Source organism: Scyliorhinus torazame, chromosome 18 (assembly GCF_047496885.1).
Source record: "Scyliorhinus torazame isolate Kashiwa2021f chromosome 18, sScyTor2.1, whole genome shotgun sequence".
NCBI lineage: Eukaryota > Metazoa > Chordata > Chondrichthyes > Carcharhiniformes > Scyliorhinidae > Scyliorhinus > Scyliorhinus torazame.
The window spans coordinates 110,203,058-110,230,247 of NC_092724.1; the positions used below are offsets into that span (position 1 = coordinate 110,203,058).

Consider the following 27,190-nt stretch of genomic DNA (forward strand, 5'->3'; position numbering starts at 1 on the left):
ATACAGAACTGGCTAGGCCATAGAAGGCAGAGGGTAGCAATGGAGGGATGCTTTTCTAATTGGAGGGCTGTGACCAGTGGTGTTCCACAGGGATCAGTGCTGGGACCTTTGCTCTTTGTAGTATATATAAATGATTTGGAGGAAAATGTAACTGGTCTGATTAGTAAGTTTGCAGACGACACAAAGGTTGGTGGAATTGCGGATAGCGATGAGGACTGTCTGAGGATACAGCAGGATTTAGATTGTCTGGAGACTTGGGCGGAGAGATGGCAGATGGAGTTTAACCTGGACAAATGTGAGGTAATGCATTTTGGAAGGGCTAATGCAGGTAGGGAATATACAGTGAATGGTAGAACCCTCAAGAGTATTGAAAGTCAAAGAGATCTAGGAGTACAGGTCCACAGATCACTGAAAGGGGCTACACAGGTGGAGAAGGTAGTCAAGAAGGCATACGGCATGCTTGCCTTCATTGGCCGGGGCATTGAGTATAAGAATTGGCAAGTCATGTTGCAGCTGTACAGAACCTTAGTTAGGCCACACTTGGAGTATAGTGTTCAATTCTGGTCGCCACACTACCAGAAGGATGTGGAGGCTTTAGAGAGGGTGCAGAAGAGATTTACCAGAATGTTGCCTGGTATGGAGGGCATAAGCTATGAGGAGCGATTGAATAAACTCGGTTTGTTCTCACTGGAACGAAGGAGGTTGAGGGGCGACCTGATAGAGGTATACAAAATTATGAGGGGCATAGACAGAGTGGAAAGTCAGAGGCTTTTCCCCAGGGTAGAGGGGTCAATTACTAGGGGGCATAGGTTTAAGGTGAGAGGGGCAAAGTTTAGAGTAGATGTACGAGGCAAGTTTTTTACGCAGAGGGTAGTGGGTGCCTGGAACTCACTACCGGAGGAGGTAGTGGAGGCAGGGACGATAGGGACATTTAAGGGGCATCTTGACAAATATATGAATAGGATGGGAATAGAAGGATACGGACCCAGGAAGTGTAGAAGATTGTAGTTTAGTCGGGCAGTATGGTCGGCACGGGCTTGGAGGGCCGAAGGGCCTGTTCCTGTGCTGTACATTTCTTTGTTCTTTGGCTCTGCAATTTCATCTCTTTCGTCCCATTGGATATATCCCGTCAGGCCCGGGGGACTGGCCTATCCTCAAGTTTTTCAAAATGCCCAACCCATCTTCCTTCCTAACAAGTATTTCCTCGAGCTTACCAGTCTGTTTCACACGGTCCTCTCCAACAATATGGCCTCTCTCATTTGTAAATACTGAAGAAAAGTACTCGTTCAAGACCTCTCCTATCTCTTCAGACTCAATACACAATCTCCCGCTACGGTCCTTGATCGGACCTACCCTCGCTCTAGTCATTCTCATTTTTCTCACATGTGTAAAAGGCCTTGGGGTTTTCCATGATCCTACCCGCCAAAGATTGTTCATGCCCTCTCTTCACTCTCCTAATCCCTTTCATCAGCTCCCGCCTGACTATCTTGTACCCCTCCAGCGCCCTGTCTGAACCTTGTTTTCTCAGCCTTACACAAGTCTCCTATTTCCTCTTAACAAGACAGTCAACCTCTCTTGGCAACCATAGTGCCCTCACTCGACCATCTCTTCCCTGCCTGACAGGGACATACATATCAAGGACACGTAGTACCTGTTCCTTGAACAAGTTCCACATTTCACTTGTGTCCTTCCCTGACAGCCTATGTTCCCAACTTATGTACTTCAATTCTTGTCTGACAACATCGTATTTACCCTTCCCCCAATTGTAAACCTTGCCCTGTTGCACGCACCTATCCCTCTCCATTACTATAGTGAAAGTCACAGAATTGTGGTCACTATCTCCAAAATGCTCCCCCACTAACAAATCTATCACTTGCCCTGGTTCATTACCAAATACCAAATCCAATATGGCCTCCCCTCTGGTCAGACAATCTACATACTGTGTTAGAAAAGCTTCCTGGACACACTGCACCCTGGCGTCCACCCCATCCAAACTATTTGATCTAAAGAGTTTCCACTCAATATTTGGGAAGTTGAAGTCACCCATGACTACTACCCTGTGACTTCTGCACCTTTCCAAAATCTGTTCCTCCACATCTCTGCTACTATTGGGGGGCCGATAGAAAACTTCCAACAAGGTGACTGCTCCTTTCCTATTTCTGACTTCAACACATACTACCTCAGTAGGCAGATCCTCCTCGAATTGCCTTTCTGCAGCTGTTATACTATCTCTAATTAACAATGCCACCCCCCCCACCCCACCTCTTTTACCACCCTCCCTAATCTTAGTGAAACATCTATAACCAGGGGCCTCCAACAACCACTTCTGCCCCTCTTCTATCCAAGTTTCCGTGATGGCCACCACATCGTAGTCCCAAGTACCGATCCATGCCTTAAGTTCACCCACCTTATTCCTGATGCTTCTTGAGTTGAAGTATACATCTTCAACCCATTTCCGTGCCTGCAAGTACTCTCCTTTGTCAGTGTTCCCTTCCCCACTGCCTCACGACATGCTTTGGCGTCCTGAATATCGGCTACCTTAGTTGCTGGACTACAAATCCGGTTCCCATTCCCCTGCCAAATTAGTTTAAACCCTCCCCAAGAGTACGAGAAAACCTCCCTCCCAGGATATTGGTGCCTCTCTGGTTCAGATGCAACCTGTCCTGCCTGTACAGGTCCCACCTTCCCCAGAATGCGCTCCAATTATCCAAATACCTGAAGCCCTCCCTCTTACACCATTCCTGCAGCCACATGTTCAACTGCACTCTCTCCCTATGCCTAGCCTCGCTATCACATGGCACCGGCAACAAACCAGCGATGATAACTGTCTGTCCTGGCTTTTAACTTCCAGCCTAACTCCCTAAACTCGTTTATTATCTCCACACCCGTTCCTACCTACGTCGTCGGTACCAATGTGCACCACGACTTCTGGCTGCTCCCCCTCCCCCTTAAGGATCCTTAAGACACGATCCGAGACATCCCTGGCCCTGGCACCCGGGAGGCAACATACCTTCCAGGAGTCTCGCTCGCGACCACAGAATCTCCTATCTATTCCCCTAACCATTGAATCTCCTATTACTATTGCTTTTCTATTCACCCCCTTCCCTTCTGAGCCCCAGAGCCAGACTCAGTGCCAGAGACCTGGCCGCTAGGGCCTTCCCCCAGTAGGTCATCCCCCGAACAGCATCCAAAACGGTACATTTGTTTTGAAGGGGAACGGCCACGAGGGATCCCTGCACTGTCTGCCTGTTTGTTTTCTTAACCCAGTCAGCTGCACTCTGTAAACTCCCGGCTCCCTTCACGCTCTTTTGAGGAAATGTAGGAAATGAAAGGAGCACCTTACTCCCTCCTCACCTAACTCCCTCAGTCACCAAACTCTCACTATAGCACTCAAATGCACCAAATTCACTCAGTGCAAACAAAGTCTGCACTTTAGCTGGATCACTTTTATACTGTGAATCTAGCCTCTGAAAACTGGCCTAATCCAATTAACAAGCTCCAGCTGCAAGTACCTACAAGTAGAACCTTTGTTTAAAGCTGATTGAAAATTCACCTTCTTCTAAAACAAACAGCAACTTTTAAGTTAATTCACTAAATAAAAGACTAGACTTTAGATAAAAATGAACCCTTATACTCCCTCAGGTCACCAAACTCTCACTATAACACTCAAATGCACCAAATTCAGCACTCAGTGCAAACCTGAGTCATACCGCATTGCAAAAATTCAATTATAATAGACATCTTTGTGTACATTATTGAAGATAGTTTAATTATTTTGAATAACCTTAGTGAGTGTTTTAAAAAAAAGAATACCAGCTAAATAATAACGTAGATATTGATGTTGCTTCCCCAAAGACCTAAAGCAATTACCAATTTCAACAATCAAAGAACATCTCAAGTTCACAGTTAAAATCTCAGGTAGCTCCCATTAGCTGTTCCAAGTTTAGGGTAATTGATATTCTTTGGAGTAAAGTGGAACGAGTCACTCCTGTAAGTGGACACGGTATTTTTCATTTAGGGGTGTGCCAAATGTTCAACAATGGAATGAACGCTTAACAAAAGGATCCCCACATTATGGGTTCTGACCTGGATAGTACTGTTTTCTGCACATGTTCCCGCATGCTTTGCTCCAAAGGTTTGCAACTTTAGACCAAGAAAATATTATAAAATAAAATATTGGCATGAGAGAGTGACAAATCATCAAGGCCAGATAATTTCTGTACCTGGACTTTAAAAAGTGACTACGCTGATGTCCTAATTATAATATCAAAAGTTTTCTCAGTTCATGAACTTTGATTGGAAAATTGTGCCCAAACTATGTTTAAAAATAATTGAGGGGAAAACAATGGAATTACAGATTTGTTAATCTAACACCTGTTGTCACGAAATTCCCACACCACAACAATTGTCAACAGTTCAGAGAAGGTCAGCTTGGATTTATGAAAGGTAGGTCATGCCTGATGAGCCCAACAGAATCATTTGCCGAGGAGACTTAAATACTGAACCGGAGAAGGTCTACAGATATTTTTATATCGGCCTACAAGAGGCATTTGATAATGCTCCACATAAGATAGTGTTAACTAAAACTGAAGTCCATGGAATTGAAAACAAATCTGGTTAGGGTATACAGGAGACAGAGTAGGACAAAGGGCAGGTAATCTAGCAAGATGGAACAAGTGGTGTCCCACAAGAATCTGTGTTGGAGAGTCAACTATTCGATGCATTTACTCGCAATTCATAGGCCACATCCAAGTTTGCAGATGACACAAAGATAAACAGCAATATAAGCAGTGTAAATGGAAACTTATCACAAAGAAATGTTGATAAATGAAAGGAATGACGACACAGTGGACTAAACGGTATAAAAGGACCAATACTACACATGTCCACTCCCCCATCCATCCCACTCTATCCTGCACACCCATGGACACTAAGGGGCATTTTTTGAATGGCCAATCCACCTAACCTGCACATTTTTGGACTAATGGAATACTGGCTTTTGTATATAGAGGACCACAATACAAGGAGGAAGAAGTCTTGCTTCAGTTATACAAGGCACTGGTTAGGCCACAGCTGGAGAATTCAATTCTGGACACCACACCCAAGGAAGGATGTATTGGTCAGTGCAGCATAGATTTACCAGTGATACCTGGACTCAAAAGGATACAATATGAGGTCCTATTATACAAACTAGGGCTGTATTCCCTGGAATTTAGATGGTCAATGAGTGATCTAACAAAAGTTTACAATTATTAAGAGGAACAGCTCGTTTCTCTCTCCATCTACTCTATTTCCTCTTGGGGTCAACCTTAAAAATTAGAACCATACCTCTCAGGAACAAAATTGGGAAACAATTCTACACAAAAGGAATGGCTGAAGATTGGAAGTCTCTCCCATCAATGAAAATTGATGCTGTTTTTAAGTTTTGAATATTGTTTTTTTTTCTAATCCAAAGATACTAAACTGTGTGGAATTAGGCTCAAGGGGCTAAATGGCCTACTCTTCGATTCACAGAAAGTGAACAAAGCAAGTTCGAGACGACTCACATCTGAAATCAGTGCCACTTGCCTTTGCAAAACAACATAAAATAATACAGTATGTCTCCCCACATTATTGGGCCATCATTGAAGACCAGTGACTTTCAAACGACGAGTTAGATGATGTTAATTGATAACCAAGCCAGGATCATTCATACTTTGGAATTTTGACAAATAACTTCCATGTCTAGCGCATTTATATTTTAACCAGCTTTCATTAGTGCTTAATTTAAAAACCGGTTTAGCTCATTTGGCTGGACAGTTGGTTCGTGATGCAGAGCAAGACTAAGAGCACGGGTTCAATTCCTGTACCAGCTGAGGATATCCATGGAGGATATCCAAGGCCTTCTCAATCTTGTCCCTCGCTCGCTGGAACTCTAGTGATCCCCAGGTTAAATCACCACCAGTTAACTCTCCCCCTCAAAGAGGAAAGCAGCCTATGGTCATCTGGAACTATGGCGACTTTCCTTTTTATTTAAAAACAAAAACATTTTTAAAATCTCTACATTTAAAATGCAACTCTCTTCCAAATGCTACCTGTGGAAAGATAGCGAAAAATAATCTCAAATCACCTGCTCGGATTCAGTTATACAAAAGGTCAGAACATGCAAACATGTCATGGCGTCAAATTTTACACCTCATTTTTAAAGGGGTGTTCGAGCTACACAAATGAGCAACAAGGGGTCTGCTTTCCCCATCACAGAAATTGTCTTGATATAGCAAAATTAATCTGACTAAACACTAAGATATGGTGAACCAAAAGATAAATTCCAGATAATAGTGCAACACGACTGAGACCAGAACATAAAGTACAAACAATATTTTTTTTTCACAATCACAATACGTGGGTGACACTGGCAAGACTGCATTTAGTCCATTTCTAATTGTCCTGCAGAGAGATGATCTTCTTGAATCATTGGCTTAAAGAAACTTGTGTGCATTAACAGCTAGTGTGGGATTATAGTCCTCAAGTGAGGGGAATAATGAAACTGTTGGGTTTTAACGTAAATCTAGCAACGTTTAAGGTAATTTTCTCTGGTTCCAGAATATCAACGTTACAATTTGAATGATTGGACTATAACTCAGGGTCACTAGTCCAGCAGGATAGCCACTACACCATTGTACTAAAATTAAGTTGCATTTTAATTCAAGTCACAAACCACCCTTCTAATATTTTTTCACTATGTCACAGATGGTAAACGGCATTGCCTTCAAGAGGATTAATCCTAAAAATATCACATTTCTACTGACCAAGCTATACCTTTATTGGGAGGATACTTGGGTTTTTTACCACCTCCAACCAAAGCTAAGTAATTACATCGAAAAAGCATTTCAACATGACCAACTCCTCCTTCCATAAATTCTGTAAAAGAAAAAAAAAATCATAGTTGCTCAAATATAGAATGATGCACAACGGACAGATTTAACTGAGAAATGGCCAAATGGGTTTAGCATAAAGTAAAGAAAGAAATACAATGCAATCTTCCCAGCACATTGCTACGCCAAAGATCTATCATGCTTTTGCTCACTGGTTTATTGCATTTGGAACAGAAATGCCTGGCAGCCGAACTATAATCTTTACACCTATTTATCATATACCAAATGGAGGTCTGGTGGTGTAGTGAGAAGTGTCCCTGCCTCCAAGCCAGAGCTCTGGATTTGAGTCCCACCCCAGGATTTAAGTGGGAGTGTTTCCTGGTCAGCCATGTGAAGGAAAGAACATTGCAGCCTCAACCACCGCTGTCCATCACTCCAAACTATAACATGCTGTCATAGCAACTCAGGCTTCGAGTGAACTCTAACACGCAACCCCATCATCTTATACTTGAAGACAGTCAAAATGTACTTCTACATAAGTTCCAAAGAACTTCTGGTTATACTCAAAAAGCTGTCACGGAAAATGAAATGGTAAATTGGCCTTTTAAACCTCCGCGTTGCTTAAAAAGTATCCTTGCATGTCAATTAATTTTTTTTTAAAGTGTCAATATGTTGGCAGTCAAGAGAGCAGTATCGTGCTTCAATCCAAATTGTACTAGGCCATGATTTATGACCATTTGCAGGGCTTGGTTGAATAGGTCTTCAAAACGGGGCAGCTAACAATGGAGTAATGTACTACCTTATCATTGCTCCACCAGCAAGAAAATTGCATGGTTGGCCTACACAAGGGTGTTGGAAACCTGATCGAGGGTGTGTGTGTGTGTGGGGTTGGGGGGGGGAAAAGAGAGAGGAAGAGGAGAAAGGGGGGAGAGAGAGAGAGAGAGAGAGAGAGAGAGAGAGAGGGCACTGGCTGAGACAAATACTTTGCTTCGGCCAGTGCAGTCAAGAGAAGCCACTCAAAACACCCAAGCTTGTCCCTCAGCTTGAACATTATTTTCCAAAAGCTCTTGCTAAAATGTTTCACATCATTTATCAAACTCAGTATTTTTTTTAAAATAACTTCTCTCACTAATAATTTAGACCCTGGAGACAGAAATCAAAAAAGGCAACATCATATTTACTACAAAATGATCTTAAACTCAACATTTGTAATTGTTGTAAAATCAATAGTAATGACAAATCTGCATTACCTGACTGGCGATACGCCTCACCTTGTTTTTCCTTCTCCTTCAGTGGATCAGTGTTATAGACTCGGAATCCATTTTCCATTCCACATGCAAAACAACCTGCAGACAAGAAACAAAGCATTGAGAATCTTCTCGCAACCCTGAGCGTTCAGAAGGAACTTTTAAATTAAAATCTAATTTTTACAAGCCAATAAGAGTGATATTTCACCTCAGTAATGAAAACAAAATGGTCAAGACACAGCTTTGAATCTGAATTAGTTCATGAAGTGAATTAAATAGCTTTCCAGAAACAACCACCAGAGAACCTTCAGCCTTGCATTTATCAGTAAACCGAGCCCTTAATCAAAACAATCTGACAACCTACAGGGGGAATCTATAATTAAAAAGAGAAGGTAAAATATTGTAGATGTTTTAAGGATAGCACATTTTTGTACTAATGAAATGTTTTTTTAAGTCTTGCCACAGAACACTCCACAATGCTGCCAGTGAAGAATATTAAGGGCAACAGGTGGTTTTAAAAAAGTACAACCTCCACGACTCTGGGTTCAGATTAGCACTGGTCTCAGAATGCCAATCCGAGGTGGGTTATGCTAGTTAGGAGGTTGCATCATTAACTTCCAAAACCAGTACTGCGCTCTGGTCTGCTCCCCATTTCAATTTTCTTCCATTCTTCTCACGCTAATTAGCATTCTGAGACTTGCTCAATGACCACGACTGGCAGTTGATTCATCCCAACAGTTCATAGAAGGTAAACTGGAGACCTCAGCCCACCAAACAAGAACGCCCCACTGGACATCAACCTAGATTTCAGAGTCTGGTCATTTACAGCAGAGTTTAAACCATACACTAACTCAAAGGCAAGAATCCTACCACTAAACCAAAGACACTCTCCACCTTGTGTGGGGATAAGAAGGTTAAATTAAGAGTCAGTTTCATTTTGCTCACTTGAATATCCAAGATTTAAAATGATCTAATTGAGATAGGGGAAGCAGTGGTGCAGCGGTACTGTCGCTGGACTAGCAGATGGTAGAATTTGCATTCAATAAAAAACCTGGAATGGAAAATCTAGTGGCGACCATTGCTGATTGTTGCAAAACCCCATCTGGTTACATGTCCTTCATGAAAGGAAATCTGCCGTCCTTACGTGGTCTGGCCTGCATGTGACCTCAGGCCCAAAGAGATGTCGTTAAAGGCTGAGCAAGACACCCAGTTATATCCAACTGCTATGAAGTCTGCAAAAAAGGAATGAAACCGGATGGACTACCCGGCATTAACCTCAGCACCAGAAATGACAATGGCAAGTCCAGCCCTATTAACACTGAAAGATTGTCCTCACCAAATTGTGGGGGTTTGAGCCAAATTTAGGAGTACTCTCTCAGACTAGTCAAGCAACAGGCTGACACAGTCATACTTAGAATCTTACAGGTAATGTGCCAGACATCAACATCACCACTGCTAGGTATGTCCAGCAAAGGTGGAGACACAATCGGGAGGGAGTTGCCCTGGGAGACCATATCAACTCCGGACCCCAAATCTACTGGCACTAGATCAAGAATGGGCAAGGAAATCTCTTTCTGATCATCACATACTGCCCCCTCTCAGCTAATGAGTCAGTACTCCTCCATGTTGAACACCGTTTGGTGGCAAGGGCACAGAATTTACTCGAGGTGGAGATTTCAATGCCCATCATCAAGAGGGGTTCAGTAACACCACGACTGACCAAGCTGGTTGCGTCCTAAAAGATATAGCTGCTAGACGGAGTCTGCAGCACGTGACCTCTGCAGCCGCCCCCCCCCCGGCAAGGTTCACATACATTTTCTACCCCCTCAAGGAGCCAGCTCATCCTCTCCCTCATAAGGTGCGCTCTATACACCACCTTCAGCTGTATCAGCCCCAATCTTGCACATGAAATGGAGGCGTTCACCCTCCGGAGCATCTCACAACCGAACCCCTCCTCCATACCCTCTCCCAACTCTTCCTCCCACTTTACCTTGATCCCTTCTCCTCCTCCAGAACAGCCCTGTAAACTGCCGAAAATACCCCCTTCTCCAGTCCCCCCGTCGTCAGCACCTCCTCCAGCAATGTTGAAGCCAGCTCTAGTGGGAAGCTCTGTATCTCCTTTCTGGCAAAGTCTGGAACCTGCATGTATCTAAATATTTCCCCCTGCTCCAGCCCATACTTCGCTCCCAGCTCCTTCAATCCCGCAAAATGACCCCCAAGAAACAAATCTTTTAGTGTCCTAATTCCTTTCTCCTCCAATCTCCGAAATTTTCCATCCCACTTCTCGGTCTCAAATCTATGGTTCCCCCGAATCGGCATTTCCCTTGACCCTGCCCCCAACCCGAAGTGCTGTTGAAACTGCCTCGAAATCCCCAACGAAGCTATTACTACCGGACACCGAGTATCTCCCTGGGGCCGTTCAGAGCGGCGCTGTCGCTAACGCCTTCAATCCCAACCCCCTACCCAAACTCTCCTCCATTCTGACCCATTGGGAGTCAACCCCTCTGACCCAGCTCCGTACCTTCTCCACATTCGTCGCCCAGTAATACTACATCAGGTTCGGAAGACCCAAACCCCCTGCCTGCCTTCCTCTCTGTAGTAGCACCTTTTTAATTCTGGACACCTTCCCTCCCCATGTGAATGACAATCATCCTTTCAATCCCTCTAAAAAATGCCTTTGGCAGGAAAATCGGCAGGCATTGAAAAATAAACAGGAATCGCGGCAGCACATCCATTTTCACCGCCTGTACCTGACCCGCCAGTGACAGAGGAGACCATCCCACCTTGCCAGATGAGCTTTCACCCTCCCCACCAAACTAGAAATGTTGTACCTATGGAAACCGCCTCCCACCCCCCCAATCTTGAACAACCTGCACGCCCAGGTATCTAAAGTGAGTCCCTGCCTTATGGAATGGCAGCCCCCCCCCCCCCCCGCACCCCCCCCCAACCGCCCGAGACACCACAAAATACTCACTCTTGTCTAGATTTAATTTGTACCCTAAGAAAGACCCAAACACCCGAAGCAGCTCCAGTATTCCCCCTATTGACACACTTGGTTCTGACACGTATAAGAACAAGTCATCGGCATAGAAGGACACCCTATGCTCTATCCACCCCCCCCTCCCCCCCCCGCACTATCCCTTTCCATACCCCCTAACTTCTTAATGCGATGGCCAATGGCTCAATCACGAGTGCAAACAGCTGGGGAAGAACATACTCGACATCCTCACCAATCTGTCTGCTACAGATGCACCTGTCCATGGCAGTATCAGTAGGAGTGACCACCGCAAAGTCTTTGTGGTGACAAACCACATTGAGAACACCCTCCATTGTCATGTGCCACTACCTCAGTGTTAGATGGGATAGGCTAAGAACAGATCTAGCAACTCACAACTGGGCAACCATGAGGTGTTGTGGGCCACCATCAGAAAAATGGTATTCAACCACAATCTGTAACTTCATGATCTGGCATATCTCCCACTCTACCATTACCACCAAGCCAGGGGATCAACCCTGGTTCAATGAAGAGTGCAGGAGCAGCAGCATGCATACCTAAAATGTGTCAACCTGCTGAAACCACAATGCCAAACAACATAAGCAGCATGCTAAGACAGACCAGAGTGATCACATAACCAATGGATCAGATCTAAGCTCTACAATCATGATACACCCATCCAGCCGTGAAAATTGGTGGATAATTAAACAAGTGGAAAATGAGGCTCATCAAATATTCTCATCCTGAAGATGGGGGAACCCAGCATACCAGCGTAAAAGAGAAGGCTGAATGAAGCATTTGTAAAAACCTTCAGCCAGAAGTGTCGAGTGGATGATCCATCTCGGCCTTCTTCAGAGGTCCCCAGCATCTCAGATGCCAGTCTTCAGCCACATCGACATCAAGAAATGTCTGAAGACACTGGATACTGTAAAGGCTATGGGCCCTGACAATATTCTGGCAATAGTCTTGAAGGCTTGTGCTCCACAACTTGCCACGCCCCTATCCAAACTGTTCCAGTAGAGCTACAACACTGGCACCTACCTGGCAATGTGGAAAATTGTCCAGTATTGTCGTGTACACAAAAAGACAGGACAAATCCAACCTGGCCAATTACTGCCCCATCGGTCTATTCTCAAACATCAGGGGCTGTCAACAGCTCAATCAAATGGACCCTGCTTCACAATAGCCTGCTCACTGACCCTCAGTTTAGGAATCTAGCACTTGGCTCTTGACCACATTAGTCTTGGTTCAAACATGGACAAAAGAGCTGAACTCTAGGGTGCTGTGGGAGTGACTGCTCGTGATACTAAGGCCGCATTTGACCGCGTGTGATGTCAAGGAGCCCTAGCAAAACTGGAGTCAATGGGAACCAGGGGGAAAACTCTTCACTGGTTAGAGTCATACCTAGCATAAAGGAAGATGGTTGTGATTGTTCTAGGACATCACTGCAGGTGTTCCTTAGGGTAGTGTCCTAGGTCCAACCAATTTCAGCTGCTCTGTCAATGACCACCCATTGAACTTGTTCTGGCACTGAAGGGGGCAGCACGGTAGCATTGTGGATAGCACAATTGCTTCACAGCTCCAGGGTCCCAGGTTCGATTCTGGCTTGGGTCACTGTCTGCAGAGTATGCACATCCTCCCCGTGTGTGCGTGGGTTTCCTCCGGGTGCTCTGGTTTCCTCCCACAGTCCAAAGATGTGCAGGTTAGGTGGATTGGCCATGATAAATTGCCCTTAGTGTCCAAAATTACCCTTACTGTTTGGGGGGGGGGGTTACTGGGTTATGGGGATAGGGTGGAGGTGTTGACCTTGGGTAGGGTGCTCTTTCCAAGAGCCGGTGCAGACTCGATGAGCCGAATGGCCTCCTTCTACACTGTAAATTCTATGAAACTTCACCTTGGACAACTCACTTCCGTCAAAATATCTTGTTGCTTATGGAAACCCTGTCTGTGCCAGCTTTTTCGTGGGATACATGGAACATTTTGTTCCAGTCCTGTTCAGGTTCCCTCACACACCTCTTTTCCAGCACACTGATGACTGTATTCTTCCAGGATTTACTTGCACTTCCAATTTAGCATACTGTATTCACCACCTAGATAAAAAAAAAGGGCAGCAGGTGCATAGGAATACTCATCTCCAAGTTTCTTTCCAAGCCATATGCCATCCTAACTTGGAAGCATATGGCCATTTCTTCACAGTGGATCAAAATTGCTACCCAACAGCATTGTAGGAACTGCAGAAAGCAGCCCATAACCACCATGCACTAAAATATATGCTGGCCTTTGCAACAAGGCCCACACCCCAAGAATGAATATATTAGTAAATCAATGTAATGTTCTATGTTCTATTATGGACGATAAGGGAAGAGTGTAGATGGGCTTTAGAGTGGTTTCACAGGTCGGCGCAACATCGAGGGCCGAAGGGCCTGTACTGCGCTGTAATGTTCTATGTTCTAAGGCCAGCACTCAAAACATCAGTGTTGTCCTATCTGTTTGTGCAGTACGATAAGTCAGTGTCTCACATACAAACTCAAAATGAAACTGGACCACTCTGAAAACCTGCATAACCATTCTATCAAATGAAAAATAAGAATATTATTTCACTGCTGATTAAAAAATATGTAGTTAGATATCTTAACAAGCTGAAGATAAGCATTCTTCTTCCCTTACTCTCCCATTACCACCCCCCAGATTAAAACATACTATTATTCACTTCTCTAGTGAACAAGCAGCTCCATGAATGAATACATATTGAGGTCTGCACTACACATTCCAAGCTCGTAAATTGACTGCCATTGACTAATGTTTACCAACTCCCAAAGATGCCAAGTAGCACTGCAGATGGGTTCCTGCAGTCAAGTTTTTCCAAAGTAGCCCCTTGCTAATTCAAACAGACTCAAAATTGAGGGCTCTGCAAAGGAAATGGCAAGATCTTCCACAAAGGTTGGGGTTTTAATTTTTATATACTAATTACTTGCTAAGATTTGAAAGAAAGCTCAATTTTGAAACAACTTTCCTATTACAATAAACAGCAACTTCCAAAAACAGTTACTACATTGCCTGCATAGTTTATAGTTTTCCCCAGGCAGCATCTGCCACGCACAATTGTTTCTCAATTATTTTTGCTGACTAGTTTATGCATGTCAGAGAATTTAATTTAACGTACATGGCTAGTAATCACAAAATATTTTCTGTATTTAATGAAACAGCCCAATTAACCCTACAGTTGAAACAAAAAGAATTCAAAATAACCTCCAACTTAATCTCTCAAAAGTAAGAACCATATGGAACTATATCAATGTGTTTAATATGTGCTTGAACTCTTCGTTATCTTAGAACTACATAAAAGCACTCATGGTGAACAGCTAACAATGTAATAATTCAAGAATATATATTACATAACAGAATGCAATTGGAAGAGGGAAGCAAATAAAATGCCACTAAATATTACACATTCTTAAATCATCTGAAATTGGCACATACATTATGCATAGAGGTTGCTTTATGTAATGTTTCTTATTTGTGCAGACCACTTGTGTAAATAACCTAAAACTTCCTTGCTCAGACATTACATAGTTCCCTGCACTTGGGAATATAGAAACAAGAGTGGGTCCCATGAGTTCTACCGTTCAATCATTGATCTTCACAACAGAAAAATTACAGGAGGCCACCATTTGGCCCCACCAGCCAGAGCAAGAAATTTCAATAGTCTAACCCAGTAGTCGGCAACCTGCAGCCCTGGGGCATATACGGCCCATCAGGTCAGCCCACGAGATATTTTCACGCGCAGGGTTGTGACATTGTGCTGGTTCCGTGCGCATAGTTTTTTCCTATCAGCATGATTGAAGTGATACTCACGTTAAGCAAGGAAAAGTACAGTGAGGTGCACGCCGATTGCACAGAACATTGACTGTGGGAGCCGTGCACTCCCTCTGCATCCAAAGTATAAATGTGTCTTTTGTTTTTAACCGTTCAAAGTTGATCGTAGTTCTATTCACATATAACTGATTAAATATTTTCTATGGGTCGTTATGAAATAATCAGCATTTATTTAACCTTATTTATGGATTCATGGTTAGTGAACAAGCCTGCTTTTAATCTTGCGGCCCACTGACATTGATTCATAATCCTTTTGTTTTTAACCTAATAAAAACTATCAATCCAGAAAATTTTAATTTCTACATCTACAGGATTTTGGGTAAGAGCTCCAGAGTTCTTTAACACTGGATAAAAGAAGTGCTTACTGATTTCACTGCGAAATGGCTTTTGGTTTTTCATTTTATTTCCCAACCAGAGAAAATATTTTTGCTGTTTAATGCTACTAAATAGTTTTAAACAACTTGCATTTATGAAGCACCTTTAATGAAGCAAAATTTCTCAAGGCCTTTCACAAGGGGGTAAACAAATCAATTCGACATTGAGCCACATAATGAGACATCAGGACAGGTGACTAACCGTTTAGTCAAAGGTCGGTTTAAAAGAGTGCTTACAAGGAAAGAGGCGGAAAGGTTTAAGGAAAGAATTTCAGAGCCTTTAGCTGCCTACTGGGGAGCAGTGAAAATTGGAGATGTCCAAAAGTCCAGAATCAGTGGAGCATGGAGATTTGGGAGAATTGTAAAGGCGCAGGTGTCCCAGAGACAGTGAGGAACAAATGAGTGAAAACCTGGATATCCTGTGGCAAATCCACACAATGTTTGGGGAAAATTAGTCAAAATATGCAAGTGAGCACAGCAGCGAACCGGATTTGACACATCAACAGACTATTGTACTTTTAATTCCTCCATATACAAATAATATTTTACAATTCTGATTGAGTAAAAGAAATGTCTTTGAAAAATTCAATGAGTTATTAAAATTTTTAAAAATACAAGAACATCAATACTTTGGAAAATGTATACTGGATAGCTCAAAAAAAATTTGCATTGTTGTAATTAGTTATCAATTGTTCCAAGTTACTGTGTGTCAGAACCTTTGTAGTGAGTGACTGGCCATAAATACCTGGCATTTTCCAGCGATGGTAGGCCCTTGCTGATCAATGAATTTATTTGTTTTTCTGGCTGTGATACTTACAATCTGTCACCTCTGACAGACTCATGCAAGTGGAAAACATTTGTGTGTGGGGTGGGGGGGGGGGGGGGGGGGAAGAGAGAGAGAGAGAGAGAGAGATGAGGAGAAGAGAGAGCGAGAGGAGAAGAACAACCTCCCCAGATAGGAATATCGTTTCTCACTGGAACAGCAATTCAAAGATTCCTTTAGATGGGTCCCCTGTTGTCTTTCCACACTCGCGTTCCTTTTACAGGGCTGCTTACATGATTAGAATTTCAATTCCCTCATACTTTGGTTTCCCTGGACTGCATGCTGATCAAGTTGGTAAAGTGATGCTCATTCAAAAAAGAAAACAAACAATGGATTTCATATAAAGTTTTTGTTGTAAATTGCATGCATCCATATCCTCAGGACAGAGTCTTGGTTTGAGAATTACGAAATGCAAATGTTTTAGATTGATTTATCCCCTTGAGTGGTCAATTGTTACACACATTTTAATAAAAATCTACATTTCCATCATGTTGCCTTTTCACTTCCACCTCTCCAATCCTGCATTCTCGGCCCTCATATTCAGCTTAAAGCCCATTTATAGATTCAAGATCATCACGTATAGTTTGCTTTTAAAATGACAAGATAATTGGTAATGTGTAAAATGTTCAAAATGAGTTAACCAAAAATGTGATCAGATAATTGCAATGGAACAACAACAACAATTCACAGATGGCAAATACAGCAGTTTAAGCAGATAGCGGAATGATAAATCACCTGCAAGAATCTCAGCAATGGGTCAACTTCTTTCTTTACAAAGAAGAAATTAGAATAGATTTCCCTTATTAATGCAATGCTGCAATTCCACAAACGACTGCCCCAATCAGCAAACACATTTTAGCAATGTATTTAAATGAAGTGCGAGATGTCCTTTAATTATGCTGCTAAGAGGCCATGTGCACCATTATTTTTCCTTCCATGTAACATTGGTGTGGAAACAGGGTATAAAACCAGAAAACTGATGATCACCATTAATTACAATCACAGACTCAGCACTCAACACCATTTTAAAAAAAAATTAGTTTAGGTAAGCCCATCAGAGGGATAGTGCTAATTAAGGTACAGCAGTTAGTGGCATAACTCACTGTTGTTTCTTAGAACCTTCACATGTAAACAATTGTATGTACCGTGGACATATTACAATGGTACAGGTCTTTAGCAATTTCAAGTTGTTGCCCCTCCCACTGTTGGAAGCAAGTAATAGCAAGATGAACAAAGGGAGATTTAGTTTTGTTTTACATTTGCACTGGATTCAACTCTGCAGCAAAAAGCACTGTGGTCTGCAGCCAGCCTATTTTTTAAAGGACAGACTTCAACTACATGTGAAAATTCAAACCCTACAGCAGTGAGTCGCCTTTTTGTACAGGTAATGTTAAAAAAAAACATTGGCACGCACAGCAAGTGCATGACTAAGGGATACATAGATAAGGATACATTTATTAAAATGATCTCAATCCTAAATCCTGTCAGAACATTGTTACTGGTGTATTATCATAGAATTTACAGTGCAGAAGGAGGCCATTCGGCCCATCGAGTCTGCACCGGCTCTTGGAAAGAGCACCCCACCCAAGGTCAACACCTCCACCCTATCCCCATAACCCAGTAACCCCATCCAACACTAAGGGCAATTTTGGACACTAAGGGCAATTTATCATGGTCAATTCACCTAACCTGCACATCTTTGGACTGTGGGAGGAAACGGGAGCACCCGGAGGAAACTCACGCACACACGGGGAGGATGTGCAGACTCCGCACAGACAGTGACCCAAGCCAGAATCGAACCTGGGACCCTGGAGCGGTGAAGCAATTGTGCTATCCACAAGGCTACCGTGCTGCCCCTGTTGCCTGTTGCTCGAACACTTTATAATTCTGATCCGCTGTTATTTAAAACAATCCCGCAACTGATTTTATTTGTATACATATCACCGAACATGTGGCACTGAGAATAGGAACACTCAAAAACAGCATTTCCCATTTGTGATACCACTAGAACACTGCTGGTGTGCAGCTGTCTGTAAAGCAAAAAAGCAACTTAAAACAGCATTTTGTATTAAAATATTTCCTTTTATAATAGCTGAATGCACCCCTTTAACACAAAACTGGGAAACATTTGGAATCTGAAAGGCAAGCAGATGAACACAAGAAATTTCTATACACAGATTACAATGGATGCCTTTAGGGAATTGAGCTGTCCAAGAGATGGTCAAGAGACAATCAATTACAATGGCAAATCCAAGATTCAATCACATATAATAAACAACCGTGCTGACATTTTAAAGGAAGTGAGGGCAGTTTGAATTGATGCCCTGCTATTTCCTTTGAAAAAGTGAATGGGACATGGATAAGATTTGAAACTAGAGGTTTTATATCGTTTAGGTTTAATCATTCAAACTAGGGAGATAGTGGCGTAGCGGTAATGTCACTGAACTAATAATCCAGTAGGTCCAAGCTAATGTGCTGTGGGCATGGGTTGAAATCCCATTAGAAAACTGGTGGAATTGAGATTCAATTAATAAATCCTAAGCTGGTCTCACTAATGGGGACCATGAGAACTCTCATTAATTGTTGTAAAAATCCATCTGGTTCATTATCGTCCTCTGGTCTATCCGACATGTAACTTCAGGCCCACAACAATGCTGTTGACTATCAACTACCCTCTGAAATGGCCAAGCAAACCACTCCATGCAAGGGCAATTTGTGATGGGCGACAAAGGGTCTGTCTCAGTTGTATCAAACCACTTGAAAGCCTAAAAGGAAATAAACTGGACAAATCACACGGCATCAACCAAGACAGCATAAGTGCTAATGGCAAACTCAGCCCCGTTAACCCTGCAAAATTCCCCTTACTGACATCTGGTAGCTTGCGCTAAATTTGGGAGAGCTGACTTACAGACGGGAGAGCTGTGTCACAGACTAGTCGAGCTCACGGGATCATATCTTGTAGATATCGTCCTGGACAACACCACCAAAGAGTATGTATGCACTGTGCCACTGCCAGGACAGACCCAGCAAAGGTGGCAGCACAGTGGTACAGTTGGAAAGGAGTTGTCTGGGAAAGGAGTTGTCTGGACATCCTCAACATAGACTCTGAACCCTGTGAAGTCTCCTGGCATCAAGTCAAACCTGGACCTGCTGATTACCACATACTGAATCAGTCCTCCTCCATGTTGAACATCACTTGGAAGAACCAGAAGGGTGCCAAGGGTGGCTGGGGACTTAATGTCCACCACAAAGAATGGCTCGGTTGCACCAGTACAGACCAAACTGGGAGTGTCCGAAAGAACATAGCTGCTGGACTGGGTCTGCAGCAGGTGGTTAGGGAACCAAGACGGAAAATATACTTGACTTCATCTTCAACCTGAATGCAGAAGATGCATCTGTCATGATAGTATTGGTAGGTGAGACCACCGCAGAGTCTTTGTGGCGACATAGTTCAGTCTTCCCATTTAGGATACCCTCCATCGTATTGTGTGGCATTACCACTATGCTAAATGGGACAGATGATGAACAGATCTAGCAACCCAAGACCAGTCAACCATGAGGCACTCAAGGCCATCAACAGAATTGTACTCTAGCACAATTGGCAACCTCATGGCCTGGCATATCCCCCACTCTACCATTAATACCAAGCGAAGGGATCAATCTGGTTCAATTTAGAGTGCAGGAGGGCATGGCAGGAGCAGCACCAGACATAGCTAAAAATGAGGTGTCAACCTGATGAAGCTACTATACCACCCACATGTCAAACAGCAAAAGCAGCATGTGATAGATGGACTTAAGCAATTCCATAACCAACGGATCAGATCTAAGTTCAGAGTCCTGCCACATCCTGTCATGAATGGTGATAGACAATTAAACTCATTGCAGGATGAAGATCCACAAATAACCCCACCTTCAATGATGGGGGAGCACAGCATTCAGTGCAAAAGATAAGACTGAAGCATTTGCAATAGTGTTCAGCCAGAAGGGCCAAGTGGAAGACCCATCTCAGCCTCCTCTGGGAGGTCCCCAGCATCAAAGTTGTCCGTCTTCAACCCATTCGATTCACTTAATCTGTAAAGTGATGGAAGGAGGTCATCAACAGTGCTGTAACGTGGCACTTGCTGAGCAATAGCCTGCTCGCTGGTGCTCAGTGTTAGATCCACCAGGGCGACTCAGCTTCACTTTCAACGTTTCCTGAATTACGACAGCCATCTCCAGCCACACAATCTGTGAAGAGGAACCCACGGATCATCGGGAAGCTGTACTCTCACACAGGTACAAGTAGTTTACTTCTTGCTGAGCACACAAGACAAACATTGCATTCATGGAGGGGTAGGGTTCACTCAAAGAAAGCACCCTAGTTGGTACCAGATATCTCATTGCTTTTTAAAGCCAGATCCATCAATATGCAGTGAGCGGGGGACAGAGTAATCATGGTAATCAACTGCCATGTAGGGCCAGTATATCTCAGTTGGCTGGACAGCTCGTTATGATGCAAAGTGAGGCCAACTGCGCGGATTCAATTTCCGTACCGGCGGAGGTTATTCATCAAGGCCCCGCCGCCTCAACCTTGCCCTGCACCCAAGCTGTGGTGATCCTGAGGTTAAATCACCACCAGTCAGCCAATGCTGGGACCATGGTGACTCTTATTTCAACGAACTGTGACTGTTTGTCCCAAGTCGCATATGGAACACATTTTGACCCATAATTATAGGATAGCCCATGGGAGACTCCAGGGTGAGCTTGGGTGATTCGAGTGGAACTCTAAGTGAATGAATCGGCCAGAGATTTTAATGTTATGACAGTGGATCATAAGAAATAAGAACAGGAGTAGACCATTTGGCCCCTCGAGGCTGCTCTGGAATTCAATGGCTCCATTTGGGACTTTAGCTCCACTTTCCTGCCTGCCCCACATAACCCTCAACTCCACCGAGAAACAAAAAACTGTCAAGCCCAGCCTTTAATATATTCAATTCAATGCCCCAGCTTCCACTGCTTTCAGAGAAGAGAGCTCCAAAGGCCTGAGAAAGAAATTCCTCATCTCCAGATAAGTTGCAAGTTTTAGTTGATTTTAATCCCCTCACCACCCGCTCTCATGTTGAAACCCTCCCCACCCCACTCTCAAGCTTGCCAAACACCAGGGTACCCAACTATTCGGAAAGAAAATAAGGGACACTTCAACCCTGGGAACGGATTGTTGGGAGTGCTGATTACCCAAAGATGTGGGCTGGCGGTTTTCAATATGGCAGGGTGCTTAAATGGACAACAACTTCCAACTAATCTCATTGAATGGCAACATTATTATCTCTCTGCTGGCCAATTCACACTCATATCACTCAAAACACACCCCGAAGGCTCCCAGAAACAGTCGCCTGCAGGCTGCCACAGAAATATGGCACACCTGAAGGGATATGGGGCAGTCTGAAGGCTCAATCATTGTTTTTAAAGAACAGGATAGTTGGCCATCCTGCCAAACGCCAACGCTTCCTCACGTCACCGTCACCCCCTTAGAAAGCAGTCTGCGTCTTGGACAGGGGCCTCGGTCACACCTGCTCCTGGGAGTCATGACAGAGCTGCTAGGTCAGTCGCCTCCCCTTCCCCAGCCCAAGCCCTAGGGCCTGGGACTGAACGGAGCAATCGGACCCGGCCCCAACCCACGTCCCCCCAACCCAATCCGCACACTCTTCCCCACCCACACCTCCTCCAACAAACCACACTCTTCCCAACCCACTACAACAACCCACACTCTTCCCCACCCCCCCAAAAAACCACACTCTTCCCCCCCTCCAACAACCCACTCTTCCCCCCACTCCAACAACGCACTCTTCCCCCCCTCCAACAACCCTCTCTTCCCCCCCCTCCAACAACCCACACTCTTCCGCCCTCCTCCTCCTCCACCAACAGCCCACACTCTTCAACCCCTCCACAACCCACTCTTTCCCCCCTCCCCCTCCAACAACCCACACTCTTTCCCCCTCCCCCTCCAACAACCCACACTCTTTCCCCCTCCCCCTCCAACAACCCACACTCTTTCCCCCTCCCCCTCCAACAACCCACTCTTCCCCCCTCCAACAGCCCGCTCTTCCGCCCCTCCAACAGCCCGCTCTTCCCCCCCCCTCCAACAGCCCGCTCTTCCCCCCCCCTCCAACAGCCCGCTCTTCCCCCCCTCCAACAGCCCGCTCTTCCCCCCCTCCAACAGCCCGCTCTTCCCCCCCTCCAACAGCCCGCTCTTCCCCCCCTCCAACAGCCCGCTCTTCCCCCCCTCCAACAGCCCGCTCTTCCGCCCCCTCCAACAGCCCGCTCTTCCCCCCCCTCCAACAGCCCGCTCTTCCCCCCCTCCAACAGCCCGCTCTTCCCCCCCTCCAACAGCCCGCTCTTCCCCCCCTCCAACAGCCCGCTCTTCCCCCTCCAACAGCCCGCTCTTCCTCCTCCAACAACCCACTCTTCCCCACCCCCTACAACCACCCACTCTTCCCCACCCCCGACAACAACCCACACTTTTCCCCACCCCTCCTCCTCCAACAACCCACACTTTCCCCCCTCCCCCTCCAACAACCCACTCTTCCCCCCCTCCCACAACCCACTCTTCCCCCCTCCCACAATCCACTCTTCCCCCCCTCCCACAATCCACTCTTCCCCCCCTCCCACAATCCACTCTTCCCCCCCTCCCACAATCCACTCTTCCCCCCCTCCCACAATCCACTCTTCCCCCCCTCCCCCTCCAACAACCCACACTTTCCCCCCTCCCCCTTCAACAACCCACACTCTTTCCCCCCCCTCCCCCTCCCTCTCCAACAACCCACACTTTCCCCCCTCCCCCTCCAACAACCCACACTTTCCCCCCTCCCCCTCCAACAACCCACACTTTCCCCCCTCCCCCTCCAACAACCCACACTTTCCCCCCCTCCCCCTTCAACAACCCACACTCTTCCCCCCCCCTCCCCCTCCAACAACCCACACTCTTTCCCCCCTCCCCCAACCCACACTTTCCCCCCTCCCCCTCCAACAACCCACTCTCTTCCCCACTCTTCCCCCCTCCAACAATCCACTCTTCCCCCCTCACCCTCCAACCCACACACGCTTCCGCCCCTCTCCCCTCCAACCCACACACGCTTCCGCCCCTCCAACAGCCCACTCTTCCCCCCCTCCAACAGCCCACTCTTCCGCCCCTCCAACAGCCCGCTCTTCCCCCCCTCCAACAGCCCGCTCTTCCGCCCCTCCAACAGCCCGCTCTTCCGCCCCTCCAACAGCCCGCTCTTCCGCCCCTCCAACAGCCCGCTCTTCCGCCCCTCCAACAGCCCGCTCTTCCGCCCCTCCAACAGCCCGCTCTTCTCCCCCCCTCCAACAGCCCGCTCTTCCCCCCCCCTCCAACAGCCCGCTCTTCCCCCCCCCCTCCAACAGCCCGCTCTTCCCCCCCCCCCTCCAACAGCCCGCTCTTCCCCCCCCCCTCCAACAGCCCGCTCTTCCCCCCCCCCTCCAACAGCCCGCTCTTCCCCCCCCCTCCAACAGCCCGCTCTTCCCCCTCCAACAGCCCGCTCTTCCCCCTCCAACAGCCCGCTCTTCCCCCTCCAACAGCCCGCTCTTCCCCCTCCAACAGCCCGCTCTTCCCCCTCCAACAGCCCGCTCTTCCCCCTCCAACAGCCCGCTCTTCCCCCTCCAACAGCCCGCTCTTCCCCCTCCAACAGCCCGCTCTTCCCCCTCCAACAGCCCGCTCTTCCCCCTCCAACAGCCCGCTCTTCCCCCTCCAACAGCCCGCTCTTCCCCCTCCAACAGCCCGCTCTTCCCCCTCCAACAGCCCGCTCTTCCCCCTCCAACAGCCCGCTCTTCCCCCTCCAACAGCCCGCTCTTCCCCCTCCAACAGCCCGCTCTTCCCCCTCCAACAGCCCGCTCTTCCCCCTCCAACAGCCCGCTCTTCCCCCTCCAACAGCCCGCTCTTCCCCCTCCAACAGCCCGCTCTTCCCCCTCCAACAGCCCGCTCTTCCCGCCTCCAACAGCCCACTCTTCCCGCCTCCAACAGCCCACTCTTCCCCCCTCCAACAGCCCACTCTTCCCCCCTCCAACAGCCCACTCTTCCCCCCTCCAACAGCCCACTCTTCCCCCCTCCAACAGCCCACTCTTCCCCCCTCCAACAGCCCACTCTTCCCGCCTCCAACAGCCCACTCTTCCCCCCCCCCCTCCAACAGCCCACTCTTCCCCCCCCCCTCCAACAGCCCACTCTTCCCCCCCCTCCAACAGCCCACTCTTCCCCCCCCCCTCCAACAGCCCACTCTTCTCCCCCCCCTCCAACCAGCCCACTCTTCCCCCCCCCTCCAATAGCCCACTCTTCCCCTCCTCCAACAACCCACTCTCCCCCCCGACAACAACCCAATCTTCCCCACCCCCGACAACAACCCACACTCTTCCCCACCCCCTACAGCAACCCACTCTTCCCCACCCCCTACAACCACCCACTCTTCCCCACCCCCCCTCCTCCAACAACCCACACTCTTCCACCCTCCCCTCCAACAACCCACACTTTCCCCCCTCCCCCTCCAACAACCCACTCTTCCCCCCTCCCACAATCCACTCTTCCCCCCCTCCCACAATCCACTCTTCCCCCCCCTCCCACAATCCACTCTTCCCCCCCTCCCACAACCCACTCTTCCCCCCCTCCCACAACCCACTCTTCCCCCCCTCCCACAACCCACTCTTCCCCCCCTCCCACAACCCACTCTTCCCCCCCCTCCAACAACCCACTCTTCCCCCCCCTCCAACAACCCACTCTTCCCCCCCTCCAACAACCCACTCTTCCCCCCCCCTCCAACAACCCACTCTTCCCCCCCTCCAACAACCCACTCTTCCCCCCCTCCAACAACCCACTCTTCCCCCCCCCTCCAACAACCCACTCTTCCCCCCCTCCAACAACCCACTCTCTTCCCCCTCCCCCTCCTCAACCCACTCTTCCCCCCTCCCCCTCCAACAACCCACACTCTTTCCCCCCTCCCCCTCCAACAACCCACTCTTCCCCCCCCCTCCAACAACCCACACTCTTTCCCCCCTCCCACTCCAACAACCCACACTCTTTCCCCACTCACCCTCCAAGAACCCACACTCTTTCCCCCTCCCCAACCCACACTCCTTTCCCCCCTCCCCCTCCAACAACCTACACTCTTTCCCCCCTCCCCCTCCAACAACCCACACTCTTTCCCCCCTCCCTCCTCCAACAACCCACACTCTTTCCCCACTCACCCTCCAAGAACCCACACTCTTTCCCCCTCCCCAACCCACACTCCTTTCCCCCCTCCCCCTCCAACAACCTACACTCTTTCCCCCCTCCCCCTCCAACAACCCACACTCTTTCCCCCTCCCTCCTCCAACAACCCACTCTTCCCCCCCTCCAACAAACCACTCTTCCCCCCTCCAACAACCCACTCTCTTCCCCCCTCACCCTCCAACCCACACTCTCTTCCTCCCCACCCCCCTCCAACAGCCCGCTCTTCCCCCTCCAACAGCCCGCTCTTCCCCCTCCAACAGCCCGCTCTTTCCCACCCCCTCCAACAACCCACACTCTTCCCCCCCTCCCCCTCCAACAACCCACTCTTCCCCCCCCCCCCAAACAAGCCACTCTTTCTCTCCCCCCCCCCCAACAACAAGCCACTCTTTCTCTCCCCCCCCCCCCCCCAACCCCAACAACAACAACACCCTCTCTTCCCGCCCCCCCCAGTGTCAGCAGTATAACAGCCGCCGCCATGCAGCGGGCCTGGACCTGCTGGCGGTCCCGGGCCGGGCACTCACCGTGGTCCTGGTTGAAGCCGGCGTACAGCAGGCCGTTACCGTGCGGGTTGGCCGGCAGCAGATCCATCGCCGTCCCCGCCTCTCCCTCCTCCGATCCCGCCTCTCCCTCCTCCGACCCGAGCGAGCGCCCGCTCACTTCCGGCGTCAGCCACTCATCCAGCACAACCAGTCAAATGCCGAGCCGCCAGGACAACCAAAGGAGCACCGAGCTACTCGCTCCCTTTAAAAAGCCAACACAGTCACCACATCTTGGAATTCTCACTCAAATGAGTTCAGATGGATCCACTTCAGCAGTATCACAGAATTGTTAAAGCGCAGAGGGAGGCCATTCAGCCCATCGAGTCTGTGCCAGCTCTCTGGATGAGCAATTCCCTTAGTGCCATTTCCCTGCCTTCCCCCTGTAATTCTGCACATTCTCCCTTTTCAGATCACAGTCTGATTCCGTTTTGAATGTTTCCATTGTACATGCATCCACCTCGCTCTCAGATCATAACCAATCACGGCGCAAAGCTTTTTCCTCATGTATATGGAATGATCACTTGGTGACGCTGTAATATATATATATATAGACAAGTAAAGGGCTAATGATGACATCTCAGTGTGACAACCACTAGAGAGCAACACTAGATCCCACTATAAATATGAGAAGTCATTGAGTCTCTTCCAACCGGGAAGAGTGTTCAGACAGCAGTGTTAGAGAGATAGATCACAGCATAGTTTAGCACGTGTAGTTTAAATTAGTCAATACTTTAATATAGATCACTTGATTACTAGTTATAGTTCTGTAGAGTGTGCAAACTCATTATTAATCAATTCGTTATTCAAAAAATCAGTTTTGTTTTACATTAAAGATTGGTGGTTTCTTCAGAATCACGCCATCAGACCGTTCTGGATTAAGAAACAAAGAGTAATGATATAGTACCAAAGAATAATATAACATGGTACCATGCCATTGGCTGCAGAAACTAGCTAGCATAATCTTAGGGGGAAAAAAACTAAGAAGCTATTCAACTAGAGAAGCATCATCTTCAAACTGATGAACTTCGAAGAGTCCAGGAACGATGGATAAAGCTCAAGCTCCTCGACACCTAAGGATCACCGATAACTTAAATGTAAACTGCCATTTGGTCAAACAGCAATCCCAAATGTATTTAAAAGCTTCTGACTTAACTAATGCAACCGATGCTCGTAAAATTACTCTACTATTAACTATGGCTGGTCAACATGCAATTGAGATCAACAATTCT

General features: G+C 47.0%; 1 protein-coding gene across 3 annotated transcripts in view; it reads right to left on the bottom strand.

The window, feature by feature from the left end:
- The window catches only part of wdr45b (WD repeat domain 45B), an 84,881-nt gene extending 58,859 nt beyond the window's left edge, over positions 1-26,022 (bottom strand). Inside the window, exons 1-3 of one of the 3 annotated variants that reach the window (XM_072483135.1) lie at positions 25,944-26,022; positions 8,126-8,200; positions 6,799-6,900 (exon numbers count right to left, since the gene is read on the bottom strand). In XM_072483135.1, coding sequence (XP_072339236.1) covers positions 6,799-6,900; positions 8,126-8,200; positions 25,944-26,010 — 244 coding nt within the window. In that variant the 5' untranslated portion in view covers positions 26,011-26,022. Of the gene's footprint in view, positions 1-6,798; positions 6,901-8,104; positions 8,201-25,943 lie in introns of all 3 variants that reach the window. The other 2 variants (XM_072483134.1, XM_072483136.1) reach the window with 2 other exon arrangements.
- Positions 26,023-27,190: the final 1,168 nt, after the last annotated feature.